Genomic DNA, 25,982 nt, shown 5'->3' on the forward strand with positions numbered 1-25,982 from the left:
CCAGGGGTTGGGGCAGGCAGCGCCCAGAGAATCCGCTGTAGCCGGGGAGGGCTCTGCTGGGCCCTGGCCATCCCTAACAGCCCACAGCAGTCACCTCGACATGGGGCACAGCTCCCAGCTGGCAGGAGGGGATGGCCGCCCTTCACCTGCCCGTGGGGGAGCTGCCCATGGCCTCTCCTGGCTGTCACCTCGGGGCATGGGGCTGGCGGGGAGCCCCCTGGACTGTGGCAGTGCCCCCAGATGGGCAGAGCACGTGCCTCGAGGGCGCTCGGCGGAGGCGGGCCCGGAAGATGAGCAGGAGGGAGCTGGCACAGGGGAGATGGCTGGCAGGGCACTAGCCTGAACTCACCAGTTCTTGCACTCCTGCTTCACCACAGCGCCCGCCGGGAACGAGATGCCCTCCCAGAAACATGGGCACTCAGCAGGGTCGATGCAGCTGCCATCTGCCGAAGCAGGTGGGAGAACAATGCAGTCCGGGTCCTGGAGATCCCCCACATTACCCCAGGGCCCTCGGGGACTCAGGGCCCCACAACCGGCCAAGAGGGCTGCAGGGGAGCACCGAGAGAGACGGCCTTTCCCCCACCCTGTTCCCGAGCAGCCAGCTCTGGGGGCTGAGAGCCCATCCCCAGCGTGGGCGTCTCCCACAGCCTGCTTCTGAACTAGGGTGGAGTCAGGGGCATCCCGGCTTCAGGGCCGGCACAGTGCGGCACCAAGGGGCACCGGCGGGGAGGCAGCATCCCTCAGACCTGCTGGGATGCTGTGTATAGGAAAGGTGGCCGCCCCATCACTTCAATCTTGTACAAAGCCTATCACGCAAGGCATCCCGGGAGAGTTCCGATTTGCTAAGTGCTGCATGTATCAGCTGGGTATGGGAAGGAGGAATATTGGCTGTCTGTGCCTGGGCGACACCCCCAGAGAGATTGACCTCAGGGCTAGCCAGCGAGGTGTTGGTGGCCCATTAAGGACACTCCATTCTCACAAGGGGCCATTGGAGAAACTCATCCCACCCAGCTGGCCTTTCCTGCGGACACCTCAGGCAGCCAGGGGTCAGTGGCTGCCCCTCAGTCAGTGACCTAAGGCTCCATCTTGTACCAGTAACTGTCCATGCTCACGTGACCCTGGACTCCATCTTGGGCCAGTCACTTCCCAGGCACCTGGGCTGTGACATCACAGCTTTGCCCCTTTCCTGCGCTGGGCACTTCCAAAAAGGAGTATTTTGGACAACGGACTGGGACCCGTCCAATCTTTTGGAAGTTGCCAGAGAGACTTTTGCAAGACAGCAGCCTGCTCCATCGCTGCCGTGTTGAAAATCACACCTACGTGTGATTCGTTAACCAGCCAATAACTCTCTGCTCTGCTCTGCTTCATAAACCTGGCGTTCGGCCGGCAGGTGATATTGGGAAGGCCTGAGGGACACATTGAGCGGGAGGTGAGTGTCTGCTCCCTTGGGCCTGGGAGAACCTGTCACGTGGTGAATTGGACTGTCAGGAACCTCTCAGGATGTGAGCCCTGCTTGGCTGGCTGGGAGCCCGGCCTGGGACGCTGACGGGGGACTGGCGTTTTGGCTGCTTGTGAACCAAGGTGGTGACACAAGAGCGAGTCGCTTTTTGTTACTGGTTCGATGACTCTAATCACGGAATAAACCACCAGTTCTGGGGCTTGTCCCCCCATTTCTGGCAGCCTGCCCTGAGTGGGGCATATTCAGTGTGGCCCGTCCCAGGCCCTGAGTCACACCTGGGACAGGCTCCGTCTCCCCACACCCCAGAACCCCTTTCACTGCCCTGCCCCCAGCACCCTGTCGCCACGGTGCCGCCAGCACCCCCATCACTGCCACATTCCCAGCGCCCCCGTCACCGCCCTGCCCCCAGCCTCCAATAACCGCCCTGCCCCCAGCGCCCCCAATCACTGCCCTGCCCCCAACGCCCTGTCACCGCCCTGCCCCAGCCTCCAATAACCGCCCTGCCCCCAGCGCCCCGTCACCGCCCTGCCCCAGCGCCCGTCACCATCCTGCCCCAGCCTCCAATCACCCACCCTGCCCCCAGCGCCCGTCACCGCCCTGCCCCCAGCGCCCCGTCACCGCCCTGCCCCGAGCGCCCCGTCACCACCCTGCCCCCAGCGCCCCATCACCGCCCCTGCCCCAGCCTCCAATAACCGCCTGCCCCAGCCCCCAGTCACCGCCCTGCCCCAGCGCCCCGTCACCACCACCCTGCCCCCAGCGCCCTGTCACCACCCTGCCCCAGCCTCCAATCACCCACCCTGCCCCCAGCGCCCCGTCACCGCCCTGCCCCCAGCGCCCCGTCACCGCCCTGCCCCGAGCGCCCCGTCACCACCCTGCCCCAGCGCCCCATCACCGCCTGCCCCAGCCTCCAATAACCGCCCTGCCCCAGCCCCCAGTCACCGCCCTGCCCCCAGCGCCCGTCACCGCCCTGCCCCCAGCGCCCCGTCACTGCCCTGCCCCAACGCCCCTGTCACCGCCCTGCCCCAGCCTCCAATAACCGCCCTGCCCCCAGCGCCCCCACTCACTGCTCTGCCCCCAGTGCCCCCATCACTGCCCTGACCCCAGCCTCCAATCACCCACCCTGCCCCCAGCGCCCCCAATCACTGCCCTGCCCCCAACGCCCCTGTCACCACCCTGCCCCAGCCTCCAATAACCGCCCTGCCCCCAGTGCCCCCGTCACCGCCCTGCCCCCAGCGCCCCGTCACCACCCTGCCCCCATCCTCCAATCACCCACCCTGCCCCCAGCGCCCCTGTCACCGCCCTGCCCCCAGCGCCCCCGTCACCGCCCTGCCCCAGCGCCCCGTCACCACCCTGCCCCCAGCGCCCGTCACCGCCCTGCCCTGAGCACCCCGTCACTGCCCTGCCCCAGCCTCCAATAACCGCCTGCCCCCAGCCCCAGTCACCGCCCTGCCCCAGCGCCCCGTCACCGCCCTGCCCCCAGCGCCCCGTCACTGCCCTGCCCCAACGCCCCTGTCACCGCCCTGCCCCCAGCCTCCAGTCACCCACCCTGCCCCAGCGCCCCGTCACTGCCCTGCCCCAACGCCCCTGTCACCGCCCTGCCCCCAGTGCCCCGTCACCGCCCTGCCCCCAGCCCCGCCCTGCCCCCAGCGCCCCGTCACCACCCTGCCCCCAGCGCCCCTGTCACCGCCCTGCCCCACCTCCAATCACCCACCCTGCCCCACCGCCCCTGCCCCCAGCGCCCCTGTCACCGCCCTGCCCCCAGCCTCCAATCACCCACCCTGCCCCCAACGCCCCGTCACCGCCCCTGCCCCAGCGCCCCGTCACCGCCCTGCCCCAGCCTCCAATCACCCACCCTGCCCCCAGCGCCCGTCACCGCCCTGCCCCAGCGCCCCGTCACCGCCCTGCCCCCAGCCCCCGTCACCGCCCTGCCCCAGCCTCCAGTCACCGCCCTGCCCCAGCGCCCCGTCACTGCCCTGCCCCAGCCTCCAATCACCCACCCTGCCGTCAGCGCCCCCGTCACCGCCCTGCCCCAACGCCCCGTCACCGCCCTGCCCCAGCCTCCAGTCACCCACCCTGCCCCAGCCTCCAGTCACCCACCCTGCCCCCAGCGCCCCATCACCGCCCTGCCCCAGCACCCCGTCACCACCCTGCCCCAGCACCCCATCACCGCCCTGCCCCCAACGCCCTGTCACCGCCCTGCCCCAGCCTCCAATCACCCACCCTGCCCCCAGCGCCCCGTCACTGCCCTGCCCCCAGCGCCCTGTCACCGCCCTGCCCCCAGCCTCCAATCACCCACCCTGCCCTGCCCCAACGCCCCTGTCACCGCCCTGCCCCCAGCGCCCCCGTCACCGCCCTGCCCCCAGCCGCCCGTCACCGCCCTGCCCCCCGCACCCCGGTCACCGCCCTGCCCCCAGCCCCCCCGCACCGCCCGGCCCCCAGCGCCCCCGTCACCGCCCTGCCCCCAGCCTCCAGTCACCGCCCTGCCCCCAGCACCCCTGTCACCGCCCTGCCCCCAGCCCCCCGTCACCGCCCTGCCCCCAGCAGCTCACCATGCAGGACCCTCCCGTCGGGGCAGAAGCAGCCCTCCACGCAGGAGATGGCGTCACAGTGCTCGGCGGGCTCCAGGCCAAAGTTCTTGCAGGTCTGGGGGCAGGCGGGGCCGCAGGCTTCGTACTCCAGCCCGTGGTCGCACTGCATGGCTGGCAGGGAGACACGGAGGCAGGGGTCACGGCCCCTGGCTCTCCGGGGGCTCGGGAGGTCTGGGAGCCAGGCTTCTGCGGCGACATGCTGCAAACGGCCCCACCCCGGGGGGACAGAGCCCTCCAGCCTGGCCTAGGAAAGATTGGGGAGAGGGCAATACCGCAGGGCCTGGGCTCTGCTGGGCGCCCCTCTGCCCCGCTCCCTCTCCAGCCCTGACAGCCAGCCGGAGACCCACGGCTGGACGCGCTGCCATGGACCCCGCAGCTGTGGCTGGGGAGCAGACAGCCCTGGGGGAGTCCCCGGCCCAGCCTGGCACACAGGGGAGCTCTGCCCACGCCCGCCAGCCCCAGCCCCTCTCGCCAGGCTCGGCCCAGGGCGGGCACTCACGGCACAGCTCCTGGCTCCTCCAGCGGACGTACACCCCGCGCTGGTTACACTGCTCGGCGTAGGCCGCGATGGCTGTGCACAGACACTCGCAGTCCCCCCCGGAGTCGCACCTGCCAACACACAGCGCCGCATCAGCCGCCGGGGAGAGGGGCGGCCGACGCCGCTCACAAGCCACGTGTGACCTGGGCGGGGGATTCATCTCCGTGTCCAGCCTGGCTCCCCTATAGCCCCGGGGAAGGGGAGGGGAACCCGGGCTCTATGCTCAGACCTGAGGGCAAGGGGAAGCCAACCTGGGTCCACTCAGCCCGGAGTCCCCCCCATGCACCCAGACCCCCCAGGGACACACAAACGTGGCCTCCTGCCTCTTCTCGAGGAGCTGTGCTGGCGCCAGAGGGGGCTCTCGCTCCCTCCCTAGCATCCCTCACACCGGTCCTGAGCCCCTCAGGATCCCCAGGGCAGGCCTGAGCAGAGCCAGGGGAGGCCAGCACCCGCTGCCCGGCTCTCAGACCAAACCCCTGCACAGAGCACTGGCTGCAGGGAATGGCTTGGGGCCCTGCCGCCTGTTGTTCAGAATGTGTTGTATGAATATTGTGCGGCCTCACTGCAGAGCCCCAGAGGGCTGGGCGGCCTGGGGCCCATGGACAGTCCCAGAGGACAATGCCCATTGCAATTGCCCAGACATTTGGTACCTAGCAACAAATGACCATAGACAGCCTCTGTGTGTGTGTGTGTGTGTGTGTGTGTGTGTGTGTGTGTGTGTGTGTGTGTGTGTGTGTGTGAGACAGAGAGAGAGAGAGCCAGTGTGTGTGTGTGTGTGTGTGTGTGTGTGTGTGTGTGTGTGTGTGTGAGAGAGAGAGAGAGAGAGACCAGCTGGAGGACAAAGGGCGGGGGAGGGGCCAGGTGGGGCCGAAAGCTCCTGGACTGGGTTTCAAGTCAGAGAGCTCTGGGGCCGAGCCAATGGCCCATGTCCCGGCAGGCAGGGAAGCTGGGGGGTGGACCCCCATGACAGTGTGACCCTGAGGGGGCTGACACAGAGAGGAGCCCTCCCAAAGCCAAGTGAGAGCACCAGGCCTGTGGATCTGGGACAGCTTCTCTCGCCAGCACTCAGCGCCCAGGCCCCAGAGCCTGCTCCCCTGGCACCTACCCGCAGGCATCGAAGACACACCAGTCGTAGAACTGCTGGCAGGGCACCTCCTCGTGGCACGGGGCAAAGAGATGCTGCATGATGATGCTGCAGCGCTTCCGGGCCCAGGTCCCACGGTGAGCGTTCGCCTGGGAACCAGAGATGGGAATGAGATCACCCCAGATTCCCAGCCACTGCAACACCCCTGCAGCTCAGCACCCTGAATTCCCAGTCACCCCAACACCCCGGCACCCCAAATTCCCAGCCACTGCAACACCCCTGCAGCTCAGCACCCTGAATTCCCAGCCACACTCCAGCCCTCAGCGCCCCGGCCTCCGCCCAGCACAGCACTCCCCCGCTGGCGCGGGTTTCCTCTCCCCTGCCAGCTCCGGGACGTACGATGCAGGGGTGCTCGAAGTCCTCATTGTTGACCTCGGGGCACAGGAGGCTGACGCGCCAGGAGTTGCCGAACAAGTCGGAGGTGGGCTCCACGACGCCCTGTCGGCTGGTGAAGTCGTTCTCCGTGTCCCCATCGAAATTCCCGCACAGCCCCGCCACACGGCCCTGGTACTGGGGGTCCAGTTTCACATACACCCGGGTGCCTGTGGGGGAGAGAGCAGTGGGCTCGGGGTTCTGCTGGGGGGAGGGATGGGAGCTCTGCATTCCCAGGAGCTCCATCTGGGGGGAGCTGCACCCCCTCCAGGGTCCCCCGACTCCCTCACCAGGCTCTGGGGGAAATTCAGCCTGACCCCCGTGTACCACCAGGCTCTCACTGCAGCGGGTGTGTGACATTGATATAATCTGGGACCATATAGAACACGGTTGCAACCAAGGTCCTGTAGTGGCACCAAATCTTATGTAAAGGGGTCATGTAAGGTGTCTAAGACCAGGTTCTGGGTTGCTGGTTATGATTATGCTGTCTGGGTGCATGTGTCATTTTGTAGCTGAAGTTATGAGTATTGGTTCTGTCCTGTCTGTATTTCAAATCTGTGCTGTGCTTCTGGGAGACACCCCAGACAAGTTGGTGTCAGCTCTGCCTAGCCTGCTTGATGGCCCATTAAGGACCATCAGCTACACAACTGACCCATGGAGAGGAGGCAGATAAGCCTTGTGATTCAGCAAAGTGCAGGGACTGGCCCATGTGACTCCAGACTCCATTTTGCTGTAATTTTCCACAGTAAGGACAAAGGGATTCTTACACCTGGAAAAGCCTATATAAGGCTGATGCCTCATCTCCATCTGGTCTTCAGTCCTGCTTCTTACCTCTGGAGGGACTTTGCTACAAACTGAAGCTCTGAACAAAGGACTGAATGACCCATCCCAGCGGGGGATGTTCCAGAGACTTGATTTGAACCTGCAGTTTACTCCATCACTGCTGCAAGCCTGAACTAAGAACTTTGCCATCACTGTATGTAATTGATTCCATTTAACCAATTCTAGCTCTCATCTCTACCTTTTTCCCTTTGTAAATAAACCTTTAGATTTTAGATTCTAAAGGATTGGCAACAGCGTGATTTGTGGGTAAGATCTGATTTGTATATTGACCTGGGTCTGGGGCTTGGTCCTTTGGGATCGAGAGAACCTTTTTCTTTTATTGGGGTGTTTGTTTTCATAACCAGAGGGGTAGTCGTGTTAGTCTGGATCTGTAAAAGCAGCAAATAATCCTGTGGCACCTTATAGACTAACAGACGTTTTGGAGCATGAGCTTTCGTGGGTGAATACCCACTTCTTCGGATGCAAGTGGGTATTCACCCACGAAAGCTCATGCTCCAAAACATCTGTTAGTCTATAAGGTGCCACAGGATTCTTTGCTGTTTTCATAACCATTCGTCCCCAGGACGAGTGCACTGGTGGTGATACTGGGAGACTGGAGTGTCTAAGGAAATTGCTTGTGTGACTTGTGGTTAGCCAGTGGGGTGAGACCCAAGTCCTCTTTGTCTGGCTGGTTTGGTGCCTTAGAGGTGGAAAAACCCCAGCCTAGGGCTGTGACTGCCCTGTTTGAGCAATTGGTCCTGAATTGGCACCTCCGTTGGGTCCCGCCAGAACCGCATCATCACAGGGGGAACAGCTGGGTGCCCCAGCCTGTATGGCAAGGATAAGGATCAGGCCTCAGCAGGGAGATGCACCAGCAGAACAGGGCAGGGGGCAGCCCCATGACCAGGCAGGTTTCTGAGTAGGCCGGGCAGAGCCCTGGAGCACAGACTATAGGGAGCGACCCGGCCCCAGGGCAGATCGGATGGAACAAGAAGTTCCCATTCTCACTGATTTCCAGGAGTCGCGGACGGGCAGCAGGCCCAGGTGACAGCCCAGGAGGCCATCAGGGAAACAAGCCATGTGATTCCCACGTCCCGCCTGGCAGGGCCCCGCCCCCTCGGCCGGGCAGAACTCCGCCCCCTCGGCCGGGCAGGGCCCCGCCCCCTCGGCCAGGCAGAACTCCGCCCCCTCGGCCGGGCAGGGCCCCGTCCCCTCGGCCGGGCAGGGCCTCACCGCCGTCCCAGAGCACGCTCAGCCCCAGCTGGGAGATGAGGATGAGAAAGACGCCGGCTCGCTCCAGGCTCAGGCCATTCCCGCTGTAGGTCTTTGGGGGCCGCACTGAGACTCCATTCACTGTCACGTCCTTTCCTGGTCACAGGCAGAAAAATCAGAGCGTTGTATTGCCGGCCCCCGATGCAATACACCGTAACACCCCACCCCACGACAGAATACAATGCACCGCACTGCAGGGCTGTATAATGTAGCACACCACACTGTGATGCAATGGTGGAATGCACCACATCAGACTGCGATGCACCGCACTGCACCACAATACCACACCCCGCACTGAGATGCAATACGCTGTAACGCACCACATTGCAATACTGCCAGATTGCACTGCAATAAAATGCAACGGTGCAGTGCACAATTCGACTGTGAGGGCTCTGCTAACCAGGGAACTTACAACTCCCTTCCCCTCCCTCCTCAGCGCACCCCCCCTTCCTGCTGGGAGGTGCCAGGCTCCACTGCTGCAAGCGGCGCCCGCATGGCTGCTGAGAGGCCTTAGCCGGACGCACAGAGACAGCGCAGGAACCACCTGCAGAGCCGCGTGTGGAGCAGGCCGTGGCTGCCAGCCGGCGGGGGCAGGACCGCGTGGGGCTTGTGGGGGAGCAGCAGCGGCTGGGCAGGGAGCCAGTGCAGAGGGGCCCCAATGACAGACATGAACTGAGCCTGGCCTGGGAACCCGCAAGCTCTGACTTGCTCTGGCCTGGCCTGGCCTGGGGCCAGCCGGGAACCCCTAGTGCTCACTTCTCCTGGAACGGCTCACGGCTCTGCCCCGCTCCCCCCAGGGGGTGCCAGCCCCCCACCTCCCAGCAGGTGCACCACGGTGTTCCCGATCCCCCCAGGGGGTGCCGGCCCCCCACCTCTCAGCAGGTGCACCACGGTGTTCCCGATCCCCCCCCACAGGGCGCCAGTCCCCCACCTCTCAGCAGGTGCACCACGGTGTTCCCCATCACCCCCACAGGGTGCCAGCCCCCCACCTCTCAGCAGGTGCACCACGGTGTTCCCGATCCCCCCAGGGGGTGCCGGCCCCCCACCTCTCAGTAGGTGCACCACGGTGTTCCCGATCCCCCCCACGGGGCGCCAGCCCCCCACCTCTCAGCAGGTGCACCACGGTGTTCCCGATCCCTCCCCCGGGGGCGCCAGCCCCCCACCTCTCAGCAGGTGCACCACGGTGTTCCCGATCCCCCCCCACGGGGCGCCGGCCCCCCCCCTCGCAGCAGGGGCACCACGGGGTTCGATCACCCCCAGGGGCACCGGCCCCCCACCTCTCAGCATGGGCACCACGGTGTTCCCGATCCCCCCCCCCGGGGCGCCAGCCCCCCACATCTCAGCAGGTGCTCCACGGTGGTCCCGATCACCCCCCCCACAGGGCGCCGGCCCCCCACCTCTGAGCAGGTGCACCACGGTGTTCCCGATCACCCCCCACAGGGTGCCAGCCCCCCACCTCTGAGCAGGTGCACGACGGTGTTCCCGATCCCCCCCCATGGGGCGCCGGCCCCCCACCTCTCAGCAGGTGCACGACGGGGTTCCCTCTCCCCCCCATGGGGCGCCGGCCCCCCACCTCTCAGCAGGTGCACCACGGTGTTCCCGATCCCCCCCCAGGGGGCGCCGGCCCCCCACCTCTCAGCAGGTGCACCACGGTGTTCCCGATCCCCCCCCACGGGGGGCCAGCCCCACCTCTCAGCAGGTGCACCACGGTGTTCGATCCCCCACGGGCGCCGGCCCCACCTCTCAGCAGGTGCACCACGGTGTTCCCAATCCCCCCCCAGGGGGCGCCGGCCCCCCACCTCACAGCAGGTGCACGACAGTGTTCCCCATCACCCCCACAGGGTGCCAGCCCCCCACCTCTGAGCAGGTGCACCACGGTGTTCCCGATCCCCCCCCATGGGGCGCCGGCCCCCCACCTCTCAGCAGGTGCACGACGGTGTTCGATCCCCACGGGCGCCAGCCCCACCTCTGAGCAGGTGCACCACGGTGTTCCCGATCCCCCCCCACGGGGCGCCGGCCCCCCACCTCTCAGCAGGTGCACCACGGTGTTCCCGATCCCCCCCCAGGGGGCGCCGGCCCCCCACCTCTCAGCAGGAGCACGACAGTGTTCCCCATCACCCCCACAGGGTGCCAGCCCCCCACCTCTGAGCAGGTGCACCACGGTGTTCCCGATCACCCCCCACAGGGTGCCAGCCCCCCACCTCTCAGCAGGTGCACCACGGTGTTCCCGATCCCCCCCCACGGGGCGCCAGCCCCCCACCTCTCAGCAGGTGCACCACGGTGTTCCCGATCCCCCCCCACGGGGCGCCGGCCCCCCACCTCTCAGCAGGTGCACCACGGTGTTCCCGATCACCCCCCACAGGGTGCCAGCCCCCCACCTCTCAGCAGGTGCACCACGGTGTTCCCGATCACCACCACCACCGACTTGGTGCAGGTGACGCCGCTGGTGCCGCAGGGCACGTTCTCGGAGGTGACGGTGAAGAGGCCGCTGCCCTCGCGTGCCAGGACGTACTCGCAGTCCCCCAGGAAGGAGAAGGCCCGCCCGTCGAAGGTGATGTAGTGCGGGTCTCCTGTGGCCACGCAGGTCCCCGCGCAGTGGTGGCTGCTGCACTGCCAGCGACGGCTCCGGCAGACGCTGCACAGCAAGGGAAAGGGGTGTCGGGACTCAGCCACTCTGCAGATTTGGGCACTGCCAGCACCCCAGGCACCGCCACTCCCCCCAGCCCTAGGCACCCCCAGTAACGCCAGTCCTGCCAGCAAGCACCCTGTGACACAGTGGGACTGTTCTTAATGTTTTCTCTGAATACTGTGTGGGTGCCTCAGTTTCCCCTATGATTTCTTAAGTATCTAGGTCAGGGGTTCTCAAACTGGGGGTTGGGATCCCTCAGGGGATCGTGAGGTTATTATATGGGGGTCATGAGCTGTCAGCCTCCAACCCAAACCTCGCTTTGCATCCAGTATTTATAATGGTGTTAAATATATAAAAAAGTGTTTCTAATGTATGGTGGGGGGGTCACACTCAGAGGCTTCCTATGTGAAAGGGGTCATCAGTACAAAAGTTTGAGAACCCCTGGTCTAGGTGGTGGGATCGGGGGGGGTGATTGTTGCAGAGCCCGAGAGGCAGGGGTGATGGTGTCTGCACAGAGAATGGCCGACACCCTGTCTCCTGGCAATTAATGGCCTGGGGCCCTCCCCTGCAAGGTGTCAACTGAAGGTTGGACAACAAAGGAATCAGGCCGGGAAAGAGACAAAGGCCAGAGGGGAGGGGCTGGAGAATTTCAGTCTGGAGCTGGCGGGGGACGAGGAGTGAGGGCAGACGTGGGGGTCTGGCTCACTGCCCCCAGAATGGACCCGGCTGAGGGGTCCTGTTCTCTGTACCTACAAGCTCTGTTTTAGACCCTGTTCCTGTCATCGAATAAACCTCTGTGTTACTGGCTGGCTGAGAGTCACGTCTGACTGTGCAGTGGGGGTGCAGGACCCTGTGGCCCCCCCAGGACCCCGCCTGGGCGGACTCGCTGGGGGAAGCGCACGGAGGGGCAGAGGATGCTGAATGCTCCAAGGAGAGACCCAGGAAGGTGAAGCCATGGGAGCTTCTTGCCCTTCAGACAGGCTGCTCCCAGAGCGGAGATTTCCCCAGAGTCCTGCCTGGCTTCATAGGGAGCAGTTCCAGAGCAGCGCCCAGGGACTCCGTGACACCCCCCCAGCCCCAGGCCTCACCAGCACCCCCCAGCTCTGGGTCCTGCCAGCACCCCCAGCCCAAGGCACAGCTCCGGCATATCCCACTTGGCTCCTTAGCACTGCGCCGGCCCCAGCCCTGCCCTCCACACCAGCCCCACATGGCAATCCCCGCTCAGGGCCGCAAGCCAGGAGAGGCTGGGCCAGCGGGTCCCTGGGCGTCCTTACCAGGTGTTGCAGTCCTTGGCGATGGTGTCGTTGGGCTGGTACAGCCTGCCGTTATGGGGGCAGGGACACTCGTCCGGGGAGACGCAGCGCTCGTTCTGGGAGGAGGAAGGGGAGCGTGAGAATGGCCTCGAGGCCCCAGAGCTCTCAGGAGACCAGGGCAGGGTGGGGGTGGCCCAGCTCACTCTGTGTTGGGCAGGTCTGTGAGGGGAGGGGGCTCCCCTGGCAGTGGGATCCAGCCCACTTCCTCTGCGGCTCGAGCCCAAGCAGGGGGTCAACCCAGGTGTCTGGAGGTGAAAGCTCTCCCCTTCCCAGCGACTCCCCTGCCCAAGGGGCTCAGCCTCTGCTTGGAGGGGCTGGCAATGCCCCCGGCTCTGCTTTGTCATGTTTCTGAACACCTTTGTGTGCCTCAGTTTCCCCTGGGTGCTGCTCTGCTCCCAGGAGGGGAGGAGGGGTTGCGCTCAGGGCAGGCTGAGACATGGGTGTGGGTGTCCCTAGCTGGCCGGGCCTGGTCCCCAGCTCTGTGGAGTTCCTGAGAAGACAGGGGCAAATCCAATTGCGGGAAGCGGTCGGGGCTCTCACCCGCACTCTGACCAAGGAGGCCGCACAGACAGACGGAGCCGGACCCAAGGGTTCCCCACAGCCGGGCTGGGCTCGGGGCTGGCCAGGACGGACCCTGCTTCACCCTTCACTGCCCCGGGCTGCCCGACGGGCCCCTAGGCCGGGCGCCAGCTAACGAGTGAACCCGGCTGTGCCCGCGCTGGGAGCGTCCCTGCCGGGGCTGGGGGAGGGGCCCTGATCCCTGCGAGCGGCCGAGTCTCCCTCAGGGGCTGTCTCGGGGGACTCGCTCCCGGAGCTCAGGGGGGCAGAGGGGGCTGCAGGTCTAGGGGCAGTGAGGCCGCGTGGCTCACCCTGGAGGCAGAGCAGGACCCCCAGGGGGCTGGCCCAGTGAAGGGGTCTCCCAGAGACCGCCCCAAAGCTGGGGGTGCAGCCCCGAGCCTGGAGTCCGTGACTGCCCCTGTGCCCGGCGCACGGCTCCCAGGCCGGGCAGAGCCCGGGGAGGGAACGGAGACTCACGAGGAAGACGGTGCCTGGCGGGCACACGCAGCCGTCGGAGAGGCCCGGGCAGCTCAGGTTGCCCTCGGCAGTGGCGCAGGTGCGCAGGCAGGACCCGTGGGTGTAGACCAGCTCCCCGGGGCAGAAGGCGGCTTCGGGGCAGCTGTCGTCGGTGCAGTTCCAGAGCCCGTCCACGCAGACGCTGCAAGGCAGGGCCCCGGGTCAGGGGAACGCCGCAGCGACCAGCCCGCCCGGAGACCCAAGGGAAGGGATCAAACCCTCCACCTCGGACGGAGGCTTTAGGGGGAAGCTTTCCTCACCCCCGGCCCATCCCGGCCCACTGCGGGGTCCCTGCAGCTTCCCCGGACCCCAGGGCCGCCCAGAGACCTGCCGCAGTCATGGCTGCGGGAGGTCCAGCCGAGCCCTCCGCAGTCATGCCTAGCTCAACCGGAACCGCAGGGGCCCCAGAAAACACTCGTGGGGGCCCTTGCAGGACGCGGGGCCTGGGGCAAATTGCCCCTCTTGCCCCCCCCTCTGGGCGGCCCTGCCGGACCCAGCTGGGACTGGCCCCGCTCGGCACAGGACACCGGGCTGATGTGCTCCGGCGGCTCCTACGTGAAAACCAGCTCTCTGCTCGTGCCCTCGCACGGCCCTGTGCATCCCCCAGGTTCCCAGCCAGAGCGCGGCGGCCCCGGTCCCACGAGACTCAGCACCGCTCTGGAACGGGGCACAGCCCCAGGCACTGGTTCAGGAGTGGGGCAGCCCACAAGTCCCGGCAATGCAGCCCGTGGGCACCTCTCAGCCGCTGGGGTCCCCCCGCCCTTCGCAGGCTCTACACAGTGTCACCGGAGCCCCTGGAGTCAGGGCAGCCCAGCCCCTGCCATGGGACCAGGGGTCACCCTGCCTCCCGCGAGCCAGGCCAGGCCACCGGGCCCCCCTGCCCAGCGCTCCTGGGAGCCAGCCGGTCCCCTCCCCGGCCCAAAAGGGGCTGGGAGTCCCTAATGGCAGCCCAGCGCCCCTAGCACAGCACGGGGCAGCACCGACTGAGGGGACAGCGCCCCCCGCTGAGCCCCCACCCCGCAGCCCAGCGCCCCCCGCTGAGCCCCAACCCCGCAGCCCAGCGCCTCCCGCTGAGCCCCCACCCTGCTCCCCACAGCCAGCACCCCCCGGCGAGCCCACCCTGCTCTCCGCTGCCCAGCGCCCCTAGCACAGCACAGGGCAGCACTGACTGAGGGGACAGTGCCTCCTGCCGATCCCCCACCCCACAGCCCAGCTCCTAGCACAGCACGGGGCAGCACGGACTGAGGGGACAGCACCTCCCGCAGAGCCCCCCCCCCCCCGCCCAGCGCCCCCCGCTGAGCCCCAACCCCGCAGCCCAGCGCCTCCCGCTGAGCCCCCACCCCGCAGCCCCGTGCCCCCGCTGAGCCCCCGGCTCCCACAGCCAGCGCCCCTGCTGAGCCCCACCCCGCAGCCCAGCGCCTCCCGCTGAGCCCCCACCCCCCAGCCCAGCGCCCCCCGCTGAGCCCCAACCCCGCAGCCCAGCGCCTCCCGCTGAGCCCCCACCCCGCAGCCCCGTGCCCCCCGCTGAGCCCCCCCCGGCTCCCCACAGCCAGCACCCCCTGCTGAGCCCCCACCCCGCAGCCCAGCGCCTCCAGATGAGCCCCCACCCCTGACCCAGCACCCCCGCTGAGCCCCCACCCCGCAGCCCGCGCCCCGCTGAGCCCCACCCCACAGCCCAGCCCCTCCCGCTGAGCCCCCACCCCGCAGCCCAGCGCCCCGCTGAGCCCCACCCCACAGCCCAATGCTCCCGCTGAGCCCCACCCCACAGCCCAGCGCCCCTAGCACAGCACAGGGCAGCACCGACTGAGGGGACAGCGCCTCCGCTGAGCCCCCACCCCACAGCCCAGCGCCTCCCGCTGAACCCCACCCCGGCTCCCGCAGCCCAGCGCCCCTAGCACAGCACAGGGCAGCACTGACTGAGGACAGCGCCCCTGCTGAACCCCCACCCTACAGCCCAGCGCCCCTGCTGCCTCCCATCCTGCTCCCTGCAGCCCAATGCCCCCCCGGCGAGCCCACCCCACTCCCCAGCGCCCCTGCTGCCCCCAGCCCGCTCCCCGCAGCCCAGCGCCCCGGTGAGCCCACCCCGCTCCCCAGCACCCCTGCTGCCCCCAGCCCGCTCCCCCACCGAGCCCCGCCCCACTCCCTAGCCCCCTGCCAAGCCCCCGCCCCGCTGCCCGCAGCCCCGGCTGAGCCCCCGCCCCGCTCCCCGCAGCCCAGCACCACACTGGGGTCAGCACTGACTGAGGGGAGAGCGCCCCTCCCTGCAGCCCCCAGGAGATCTCCCACCCAAGTAGTGACCTGGTGAGATCCCAGGCACGTGCTGGCAGAAGGGTCCAGCCAGGCGGTTGCCAGGCTCCCTGGACTCCCCTGCCGGGGGCTGGGGTTCCCTGCTGAATGTGCACCCCCAGGCCAGGACCCTCCTGGCTCTCCGGAGCGTGGGGGACGGTCCATGGCTGAGGCCACGCGCAGGGCGAGAGCCGGCGTCATGTGGCAGAGACAGTCAATGAAATCAACCTATCCTGTGGTGCCATCAGAAACAGGCCATAGGGTGATTTCATCAGACATCTCCTACCACCACCTCACCCAGTCTGAGGGGAGAGACCAAGGCCCTCCCCGCTCCCAATCACAGCTCTCCTGCCCTCCTCTCCCCACACGGTCCATGGGGGTCATTCCTTCGGCCCCCACCCACGAGGGCTGGCAGCCCTGGGGACACTGGCCCAGGGCATCCCTGCAGGCCTCTCTCTCAGCAACCTCTAACCCAGCTCGCAATGCCGCTAAGTCCTTGCCCTTCGCAGTATCCTGTGGCAGTGAGTTCCGCATGTGCACACGCTACGAATAGCCCGCAGGGGCCAGATTCTCCCACGGCAGGATACCAGCAGCTCCCGGGGACGTCAGCAGGAGTTACTCCTATCCTGAGGGGGAAGGATCGGGCCCCAGAGGCTCCTTGCAATAGCCGCTGCAGGCAGTTTGGGTTCCTCTCCCCCCACCCCTGAGCACCAGCGGCAGCCCTGTCCACAGGGGTCCCATCTAGGGGCAGAGGGGAGGGCAGGTCCTTGGCCCAGCCTGCCTGTGCTCTCTCTGTTGGGGCAGTTCGAGCCTGCTGTGCTGGAGGGTTTTCACACAGGGACCACCAGCAGCAAGTTACACTCTGACCTGGCCCCGTGCCCCATTCCCCGCCCCCCTGAGCCAGCCAGTCCCTGCCCTGGGGCCGGGTGGGAGCCAGCGCCCCCTAGCGGGGACAGGCCCCGTGCCCCATTCCCCGCCCCCCTGAGCCAGCCAGTCCCTGCCCTGGGGCCGGGTGGGAGCCAGCGCCCCCTAGCGGGGAGAGGCCCCGTGCCCCATTCCCCGCCCCCCTGAGCCAGCCAGTCCCTGCCCTGGGGCCGGGTGGGAACCAGCGCCCCCTCGCGGGGATCGGCCCCTGTCCCAGTCCCCTCCCCCCCCCCGAGCCAGCCAGTCCCTGCCCTGGGGCCGGATGGGAACCAGCGCCCCCTAGCGGGGACAGGCCCCTGCCCCATTCCCCACCCCCGTGAGCCACCCAGTCCCTGCCCTGGGGCCGGATGGGCACCAGCGCCCCCTAGCGGGGAACGGCCCCGTGCCCCATTCCCGCCCCGAGCCAGCCAGTCCCTGCCCTGGGGCCGCGTGGGAGCCAGCGCCCCCTAGCGGGGACAGGCCTCGTGCCCCATTCCCCGCCCCCCCGAGCCAGCCAGTCCCTGCCCTGGGACCGGATGGGAACCAGCACCCCCTAGCGGGGACAGGCCTCGTGCCCCATTCCCCACCCCCCTGAGCCAGCCAGTCCCTGCCCTGGGGCCGGGTGGGAACCAGCACCCCCTAGCGGGGACAGGCCTCGTGCCCCATTCCCCACCCCCCTGAGCCACGGGCCATGCTGGGGAGCTGGGCCCACAGCCTGCCCCACCAGCTGGGCGGGAGGTGCTGGGGCAGGCGGCTCCGCGGTGCGACCCTCTCTGTGCCCAGCGCAGCGGGGAGGGGGCAGGGCTACGCACCAGGCATTGCAGCTCCTGTGGATCTTGCTGCCGGGCGGGTAGGTCTCACCCCCGTGCTCGCAGCGGCACGTGCCCGGCGGGACGCACTGCCCGCTGTCGTCCAGCACCAGCCCCTCGGGGCAGTTACAGCCGGCCACGCACACGGCCAGGGCCTGGCACGAGCTGCCCTCCCCCAGGCGCAGGTCGGCACAGCTCTTCCTGCAGGGGGCGCTGCACTCCTGGTAGACCTGCCCCCCGCTGCACGGCACCGCTGTGGGGAGAGGGAGAGGGGGTCAGGGGGCCGTAGCGCAGGCACCTCCAGCTTCCTCAGAGAGAGACCTGCCCCGTTCCCCAACCCCAATCCTCCAGCGCCCATCCCCCGGCCATCCCCTCCCCCGCCCCTTCTCCAGAGCCCACCCCACCCATCCCTCCCCATCCATTCTCCAGTGCCAATCCCCCGCCTATCCCCTCCCCCGCCCCTTCTCCAGTGCCCATCCCCGCTCATCCCTTCCCCACCCCATCTCCAGCGCCCACCCCTGCCCATCCCCTCCCCTTCTCCAGTGCCCATCCCCGCTCATCCCCTCCCCACCCCATCTCCAGCTCCACCCCGCCCATCCTCCCCTTCTCCAGTGCCCATTCCCTGCTCATCCCCTCCCCTGTCCCATTTCCAGTGCCCATCCCCCACGCATCCCTTCCCCCGCCCCTTCTCCCAAGCCCATCCCCCAGCTCTGTCTGCTCTCCAGTGCCAGCCCCCTGCCCACTCCCCATAACCCAGCCCCATCCTCCATCCTTGTTGCCCTGGCTAGGCTGCCCCACCAGTGGGGCCCAGCCTAGGCCGTCACCCACCGCAGAAGGTCTGGTTCCTCCAGGGCACCGGCGCCCCCTCCTGGGCACACTGCCTGGCGTAGGCGGCCAGGGCGCTGCACACACAGTCCCCGCCGGCCGAGCAGCCGCACACGTCGTAGAGGCACAGCTGGTAGTAGGGCTCCCGCTCCACCAGGTCGTGGCAGGGCTGTGGGACAGGGCAGGGGCTCGTCACCCAGGGGCTCGGAGCAGCCGCCCGGCCTCCAGGCCCTTCCACTGGGGGGGCCTCTGCTGGGGGCAGAGCACAAGGGGGCACTTGAGAAGCCAGCCCCACAGACGCATGGGCACATGGACAGCGCATGTGCGAACAGCCACGCGTGGAGAGGGCCAGTCCCGTGACCGTCCGACACGCGTGACACAGACACGGGGTGACCGGGGTCCCTCAGGGCAGACAGGCCCACACCCCTGCCAGAGGCACACGGCGAACGCTCCTGGATCCGCCCCCGTCCCCAGCACGCACACGCCCAGATCCAGCGCCCGGCGCCGCGGTCTCAGGGGCTCCCCGGGGCGGGTACCTGGAAGGCCGAGCCGTGCAGGACGGCGCAGGCGGCCTCGGCGAACTCCCTGTGCTGGGCGTAGGTGCCGCAGGGGTCGAAGGCGAAGGAGCCGAGCGCGGGGCACTCGCTCGACGCCCGCAACTTGCTGGCGAAGGCGGCGATGCTGGACTCCACGTCCCCGGCGGGGGTGGTGAACTCGTCCTGCTGGTTCCAGTTGTAGGTGCCGCACAGGCCTCGCACCTGCCGGGGGAGGGGGGTGAGGGTGCCAGCCCTGAGCCCCAAGGGGCTGGGGGCAGCCAGGGAGCCCACCCCCTCCCCACCGACTGGTGCCAGGCCTGCGGGGGGCTGTGGGGACGTGGACTCTTGCTGTGCCAGGCACGGGGCTAAGCCCCACCACCTCTCTCACACCGGGGTCTGCGATGCCGGTCACTAGAGACCGGGCACCGGCCACACGGGCCTGGGCGGCTCCGGGCCTCACTCCCGGTACTCAGAGCCGGCCATTCGGCCAACGCCCGCAGCTGGGCTCCTCGAGCCGTGCGGGCAAAGCCCACAGCGAGGGCTCTCCCGGGGGGCACCAGGAGCGCGCTGGGCTCACCTTGCCGGCGAAGCCGGGCTGCAGGGTGATGTAGGCGGCAGGGAGCTCCAGCCCCCAAAGCACGTGGGCCCCGAAGGCCTGGAGCAGCAGGAAGGAGGACGAGGCCCGTCGGATGCTCAGGTCAGCGCTGGCAAAGGGCAGGGCCACCTCCTGCCCGTTCACGGCCACGTCCCCTGCAGCAGGGAAGGGCCAGAGAGGAGATGGGAAAGGAGGGGGGCAAGGGAGAACTGGACAGAGAGAGAGGCCCCCGACCCCACTCCCTGACCCACCACCTGCCAGCTGGTCCCTCCCTGGGCAGATCAGAGCCAGCCCCAAGCCAGCCAGCCCCCCACCCTGGGGCCGGTGCCCCATTTCCTGCAATCCCATGATCCCTCCAGGCTGCCCATCTCTGCAAGCGGCTGCCAGCCTAGTGATTCCCCTACACCCCTCCTGAATTTCCCCAACCCCCCTCCGCCCCCGTTTTGTGAACTAGTTACATGCCAATTTAGTGACTGTTTGGAAATCTGAATTTAAACTGAAACATTAATACTTCAAAAGCTTATACAGTGTCTGATAAAATCCGTGTATCTGAAAGTATCATCGATTTGAAAAGTCTGAACATAGACTAGCTTCCTTATCCAGCCGTGGTTTTCATGCCAGTGTCAGTGCAGTCATTGCGGTGATGAAATGAATGCACTGACAATAATTTCAAATGATGATTTGTAAGCAAAGTCCAACTGAGCTCTCCCTGACAGCTAGTGATGGGCTGGGGGATGGGGGGAAAGGCTTCAGGGCCAGATTGCATTTACATTCACACCTAATCTACCTAGGGATCCAGCACACAGAGCTGTGTTGTCCAAGCGATAGATTTTGGCTGGGGTTGGGTTACAAACCACTTGAATGTGGGGGGAAGGGGGGATGAAATGTTGTTCTTATTGTATGAGTAAAGGGCAGTAGAACTGTACTTAGCCTGTGATGATTTGAAGGCATCAAGAGAGAGGGTGGGGACCTGTCCCTCTCCACTGTTTAAAGACAGAGCTGATTAGGCTCCATAGAGAGTCTTTTGTTCTGTTAAGTGACCACTGCAGCTGAAATCACTGATAATCAGGTCTAAGTGCTTAGTCCTGTTGTGGGGACAGTGTTCCTGTGGGTACAGTGTTTTTGTGTAAGAGACAGCCCAGACTGCACTAGCAGCGAGGTTCCCGCACTGAGAGCTCAGCTGAAATCACTGAGAGCTGGTGGACCCTCAAGAGACCAACTCACAGAGGTCACGGTGGCAGGTGGCAGCAGAAGGTGACTGTGCAGGGCCATTGGCAACAGAGTGGTGGAGTGAACGGTGGCACAATGAACAGCCGTGGCCAGAGCGAACAGTGAGCAGCTGGAGGAACAAGCAAGGTGCCTTCTTGCCCCCACCTAGGAGGTGAACTCACGTGAAAGCACCTCTGAACTCTGAGTCTCCACTGACCAAGGACACCACCAGTGAGTGGGGTGGTGGAGGGAAAAGTGAGGGGCACGTTAAATAAACATTTGTTTGCTGGACTATATTTTAGTCACTTTGCTCCAGAATGCTGGATTTGTGACTGGGAATGGAAACGTATATAAATATGTTTCCTAGTAGGCCAAGATTTTTAAAATGCCGCATTTGCCAAGGTTGTTATCTCACATTGTTGCTATCTTGAGAGGTCATTATGTTGGGGAGTTTCTGTGCTAAACATTTGTATTATTATAATTAATTTTTACATAAGAATGGTCACACTGGGTCAGACCAAAGGTCCATCTAGCCCAGTATCCTGTCTACCAACAGTGGCCAGTGCCAGGTGCCCCAGAGGGAATGAACAGAACAGGGAATCATCTAGTGATCCATCCCCTGTCGCCCATTCCCAGCTTCTGGCAAACAGGCTCGGGACACTCAGAGCATGCTGTTGCATCCCTCCCCAGCCTGGCTAACAGCCACTGATGGACCTATTCTCCAGGAAATTATCTAGTTCTTTTTTTAATCCTGTTATAGTTTTGGTCTTCACAGCATCCCCGGCAAAGAGTTCCACAGGTTGACTTTATGTTGTGTGAAGAAGAACTTCCTTTGGATTTTTAAAAACCTGCTGCCTATTAATTTCATTGGCTGACTGCTAGTTCTTGTGTTATGTGAAGGAGTAAATAACATTTCCTTATTCACTTTCTTCACACCAGTCAAGATTTTATAGACCTCTGTCATATCCCCCCATTAGTCGTCTCTTTTCTGAGCTGAAAATTCCCAGTCATTTTAATTTCTCCTCCTGTTTCATACCCCTCATCATTTTAGTTGCCCATCTCTGAACCTCTTCCAATTCCAATACATCTTTTTTGGGATGGGGTGACCAGATCTGCACACACTATTCAAGATGTGGGTGCACCATGGATTTATATAGAGGCAATATGATATTTTCTGTCTTATTATCTCTCCCTTTCTTAATGATTCCTAACATCATGTTCGCTTTTTTGACTGCCGCTGCACATTGAGTGGATGTTTTCAGAGAACTATCCACAGTGACTCCCAGATCTCTTTCTGGAGTGGGAACAGCTAATTCAGACTCCATCATTGTATATGTAGAGTTGAGATTGTTCTCCAATGTACCTCACTTTGCATTTATCAACATTAAATTTCATCTGCCATTTTGTTGCCCAGTCACCCAGTTTTGTGAGATCCTTTGGTAGCTCTTCACAGTCTGCCTGGGACTTAACTACCTTGAGTAGTTTTGTAACATCTGCAAATTTTGCCACCTCACTGTTTACCCCTTTTTCCAGATTGTTTATGAATATTTTGAACAGCCCTGGGCCCAGTACTGAGGCCACAGGGACACCACTATTTACCTCTCTCCAGTCTGAACACTGACCATTAATTCCTACCCTTTGTTTCCCGTCTTTTAACCAGTTACTGACCCATGAGAGAAGCTCCCCTCTTATCCCACAATGGTTCACTTTTCAAAAGTCAATTTAAATTAAATACTTTTTTTTTTTAATTTTATGTTTTTAGAAATCTAGACCTGTTATGTGCTTTGGTGTAACTTGCATTATCCTCATGTTAAATTTGCATTATCCTAACAAAACATTTACTTTACTCATATCTCTTTTATATCTCATCAGCCCTGACACCCCCCAACCCCATTTCAATTCCTGGGCCAACCACTGCCAGCCGCTCCCCCCGCTGGCGAAGCCCAGCTGACCTGTGGTGCGGAGCCGGGCGGAGGTCCTGTGCGCCGTCACCGTCAGGGCCCGGAGGCAGCTCACGGCCCCTCTGCTCCCACACGCCACCTTCTCCGCCGTGATCAGCAGCTTCCAGTCCACAAAGTCCTGCCAGGCAAGGGTCCCCCGACCTGTGAGGGCCGGAGACGCGGCCCCAGGGCGGTTCCCCAGCCCTTCCCTGCCACGTGCCCCCGGCCGAGGGGGACGGGACCTGCCCGCCGCTCTCGAGGGCCCTGCGCGGGCTGGGCTGTGGGCGCGGGGCTCTGCTCTGGTTTGTTACTGGAGGGTCTCTCTGGAGCTGCACCAACACTGAGTGGCCAGGCTCCGCATGCCTTGGGCTTCCCTTCCTGCCCAGCACACCGGGCACCCCCTGCCCGGCCCCCCCGCCCCACGGCGGCTCCCAGGGCTCCAGACCCCCCTCCCCCCCCCAGCAGCCTGCCCCCCCCCCAGCAGCTCCCAGGGCACCAAACCCCACCTCCCCCCCCCCAGCAGCCTGGCCCCCAGCCCCACGGCAGCTCCCAGGGCTCCAGATCCCCCGGCAGCCTGGCCCCCCAGCCCCACGGCGGCTCCCAGGGCTCCAGACCCCCCGGCAGCCTGGCCCCCCAGCTCCACGGCAGCTCCCAGGCTCCAGAGCCCCCGGCAGCCTGGCCCCCCAGCAGCTCCCAGGGCACCAGACCCCCCGGCAGCCTGGCCCCCCAGCCCCACGGTGGCTCCCAGGGCACCAGACCCCCCGGCAGCCTGGCCCCCCAGCCCCATGGCAGCTCCCAGCGCTCCAGACCCCCCGGCAGCCTGGCCCCCCAGCCCCACGGCAGCTCCCAGGGCACCAGATCCCCCTCCTCCTGGTAGCCCGGCCCCCAGCCCCATGGCAGCTCCCAGGCTCCAGATCCCCCAGCAGCCTGGCCCCCCCGCCCCACGGCAGCTCCCAGGCTCCAGAGCCCCCGGCCGCCTGGCTCCCCAGCCCCACGGCAGCTCCCAGGGCACCAGATCCCCCCGCCCCTGGCTCCCCAGCCCCACGGCGGCTCCCAGGGCACCAGACCCCCCTCCCCTGGCTCCCCAGCCTCACGGCAGCTTCCAGGGCACCAGACTCCCCAGCAGCCTGCCCCCCCAGCCCAACGGCGGCTCCCAGGGCATCAGACCCCCCGCCCCGGGCGTCCCCGCCGCCCAGCGGCTCCCAGGGCACCAGACCCCACTCCCCGGGCTCCCCAGCCCCCTGGCAGCTCCCAGGGCACCAGACCCCCCTCTCCCGGCTCCCCAGCCCCAAGGTGGCTTCCAGGGCTCCAGATCCCCCCTACCCCCTGGCAGCCTGCCCCCCCCCCAGCAGCTCCCAGGGCACCAAACCCCACCCCCCAGCAGCCGGCAGCCTGGCTCCCCAGCCCCACGGCAGCTCCCAGGGCACCAGACCCCCCTCCCCCCGGCAGCCTGGCCCCTCACCTGCACCAGGATGTACTCGCAGACGCCGTGGAAGGAGTAGCGCTTCTGGTCGAAGGTCACATAGTGCGGGTCCCCGATCAGGGCACACTCGGCTGAGCACTTGTCCTGCGAGCAGCGCCAGCGCCCACCCTGGCACGTGCTGCAGGGACGGGGTGAGAGAGGGGCACAGGGTCGCCACGGCTGGCTGGGCGCCCTGCCGTACGCCGGGCCGCGGCATGGACTCTGGGACGCTGCTGCCGGTGCCTGGGCCCGCTGGCCATGGCGGGGGGCATCTCCGGCCTGGTGAGGCTCAGCCTGGGCACCCACCCAGGGGTCCCCAGCAGCTCCCGGGGTGTCGTGTCCCAGCTGCCACCCGTCTCTCTGGTTCCACTCAAGTAGCTTTGTTCAGTCGCTGCCCCACCCCCGCCCCACCAGGCCTGATTCTCCGTGGGTGGGTCTCCTCTGCAGCTCATGGGAGGTGCCCCACAGGAGCTGGGGACGTTATGAGTCTGATCTAATATCTCATTGAAAGATGACAGGGCCAGGAAGAGTTAATCACCTCCCAGGCTGACCTGACCCAGGGGTGAACCCTGAGGACTGGTTAGGCAGATCTGTAAATGACCAGAGCTTTGAAATGCAAATCTGCATTGGTAGAGGTAGAAGGGGAGATGTTTGCTCAGGTCCTGGGATGTCAGCAAACAAGTCTTGTCTATTGCTAGAGCTTTGATTCAAAGATCAAAACAGGAATATTAGGAAGATACTTGAGGGAAATAGGATTATTGTCTGTGTGTCTCTTTGAAGGTTGTGGTGACCTGTATCTGAACTGTTTAATGGATAAATTACCCTGTGCTAATTGCCAGGATGTTTGGGAGAAGGAGAATGAAGCCGATTGTTTTCTCAGGCCAAGAGGCTCCTGGAAATGTATAAGAACCTGGAACACGATCCTGCTTCATCTCAGATCTGCTTTGGGTTTCAAGAGGGGGAAACCTTAAGCCACAAGGATTGAGATCCCCAGTCACTGACTGGAGCCACCCTGAATATGGACATTGGACTGTAACCTCTGGACTATTTCTAAAAGGACTTTTGGCAACTACAAGCTCCTCTCTGCTGTGTCTGAACCTCAAGAATTGAATTCAAGTCTGTCTATAGATTGATCTTTTAACCAACACTCTCTCACTTTTCTTTTTTAATACATTTTAGCTTAGTTAATAAGAATTGGCTGTGGCGTGTATTGTGGGTAAGATCTAAGTTATAATTGGAGCTGGGTGTGTGGCTGATCCTTTGGGTTGGAAGAACCTTTTCTTTTATAGGATGAGATCAGATTTTCAGTGATCATCATCATGTCTGAGGTGTGTGTCTGGGCACTTTAAGGGAACTGCGGTGTTTGGACTCTGAATACCCTGTATGGTAAAATAGAAATTGTTCTGTGCTGGTTGGTAAATCGAAGTATTGGAATAACCACCAGCGTTTGGGGTTTGTCTGCCCTGGTCTGTTTGCAGTTCACCCTGATTGAGCGACCTCAGCTGGCTCCCACGGGTCAGCTGTATGGGAAAGGAGCGCAGCTGCCTGGGCAAGGGAGAAGGGCCCCCAGCGATTCCCCAGGAGGCAGGGGGCTCCCCACACGATGCTGCTCTCCCCTCGGGCGGGGTGGGATCGTGGGCTGGCTGAGCTGTGAGACGGGGACTGACCCCGCTCCATCACTGAGGGGCCCATAGAGCCCGGGCCGTCCCCGCGGATCCCCGCACCCCAGCCTGGCACGGGACGGCGCCAGCAGCTGCCCCAGGCAGTGCGGGACGGGGCTCAGGCTGGCTGGGGGTTACCCGGGGCTGCCCCTCCCCGGTGCCCACACTGGTGCCCGGCGGCAGAGGGGATGGGGGCGTTCCTCACCACTGGTTGCACCGCTGCTGGATGCTCTGCCCTGGGCTGTACTTCTGGCGACGGTGGTAGCAGGGGCAGTCGCTCTCAGGGACGCAGGCCCCCCCCTCCAGGTAGAGGCCCGGCGGGCACTCGCAGCCACTCACGCACTCGTCCCGGCAGTGCCCCTCCTCGCCGGTACCCACGGCGGCACAGCTGGCCGGGCATGAGGACACGCAGTCCGAGTACTGCTTCCCCTGGCCGCACTGCTTCTCTGCGGGGCAGACACACGCTGCCTCAGGCCCGGCTGGCAGTGCCCCCTCTGCCGGGCAGCCAGGCGCGGGCTCCCAGGGAGCACATCTGCCCTGTCGCT

At 65.0% G+C, this 25,982-nt stretch overlaps 1 protein-coding gene across 1 annotated transcript in view; it reads right to left on the reverse strand.

The window, feature by feature from the left end:
- Nucleotides 1-25,982, reverse strand: part of LOC120399329 (SCO-spondin-like) — a 162,555-nt gene that overhangs the window by 124,309 nt on the left and 12,264 nt on the right. The window contains exons 11-26 of the mRNA XM_039527511.1: nucleotides 25,643-25,883; nucleotides 23,777-23,915; nucleotides 22,327-22,453; nucleotides 19,148-19,320; nucleotides 18,571-18,792; nucleotides 18,038-18,203; nucleotides 17,213-17,462; nucleotides 13,173-13,353; nucleotides 12,099-12,193; nucleotides 10,574-10,830; nucleotides 8,157-8,291; nucleotides 6,069-6,271; nucleotides 5,691-5,818; nucleotides 4,547-4,656; nucleotides 4,009-4,158; nucleotides 350-443 (exon numbers count right to left, since the gene is read on the reverse strand). Coding sequence (XP_039383445.1) covers nucleotides 350-443; nucleotides 4,009-4,158; nucleotides 4,547-4,656; nucleotides 5,691-5,818; nucleotides 6,069-6,271; nucleotides 8,157-8,291; nucleotides 10,574-10,830; nucleotides 12,099-12,193; nucleotides 13,173-13,353; nucleotides 17,213-17,462; nucleotides 18,038-18,203; nucleotides 18,571-18,792; nucleotides 19,148-19,320; nucleotides 22,327-22,453; nucleotides 23,777-23,915; nucleotides 25,643-25,883 — 2,671 coding nt within the window. The remainder of the gene's footprint in view (nucleotides 1-349; nucleotides 444-4,008; nucleotides 4,159-4,546; nucleotides 4,657-5,690; nucleotides 5,819-6,068; nucleotides 6,272-8,156; nucleotides 8,292-10,573; nucleotides 10,831-12,098; nucleotides 12,194-13,172; nucleotides 13,354-17,212; nucleotides 17,463-18,037; nucleotides 18,204-18,570; nucleotides 18,793-19,147; nucleotides 19,321-22,326; nucleotides 22,454-23,776; nucleotides 23,916-25,642; nucleotides 25,884-25,982) is intronic.

The sequence above is a fragment of the Mauremys reevesii genome, linkage group 2, assembly GCF_016161935.1.
Source record: "Mauremys reevesii isolate NIE-2019 linkage group 2, ASM1616193v1, whole genome shotgun sequence".
In the NCBI taxonomy this organism is placed as follows: Eukaryota; Metazoa; Chordata; order Testudines; family Geoemydidae; genus Mauremys; species Mauremys reevesii.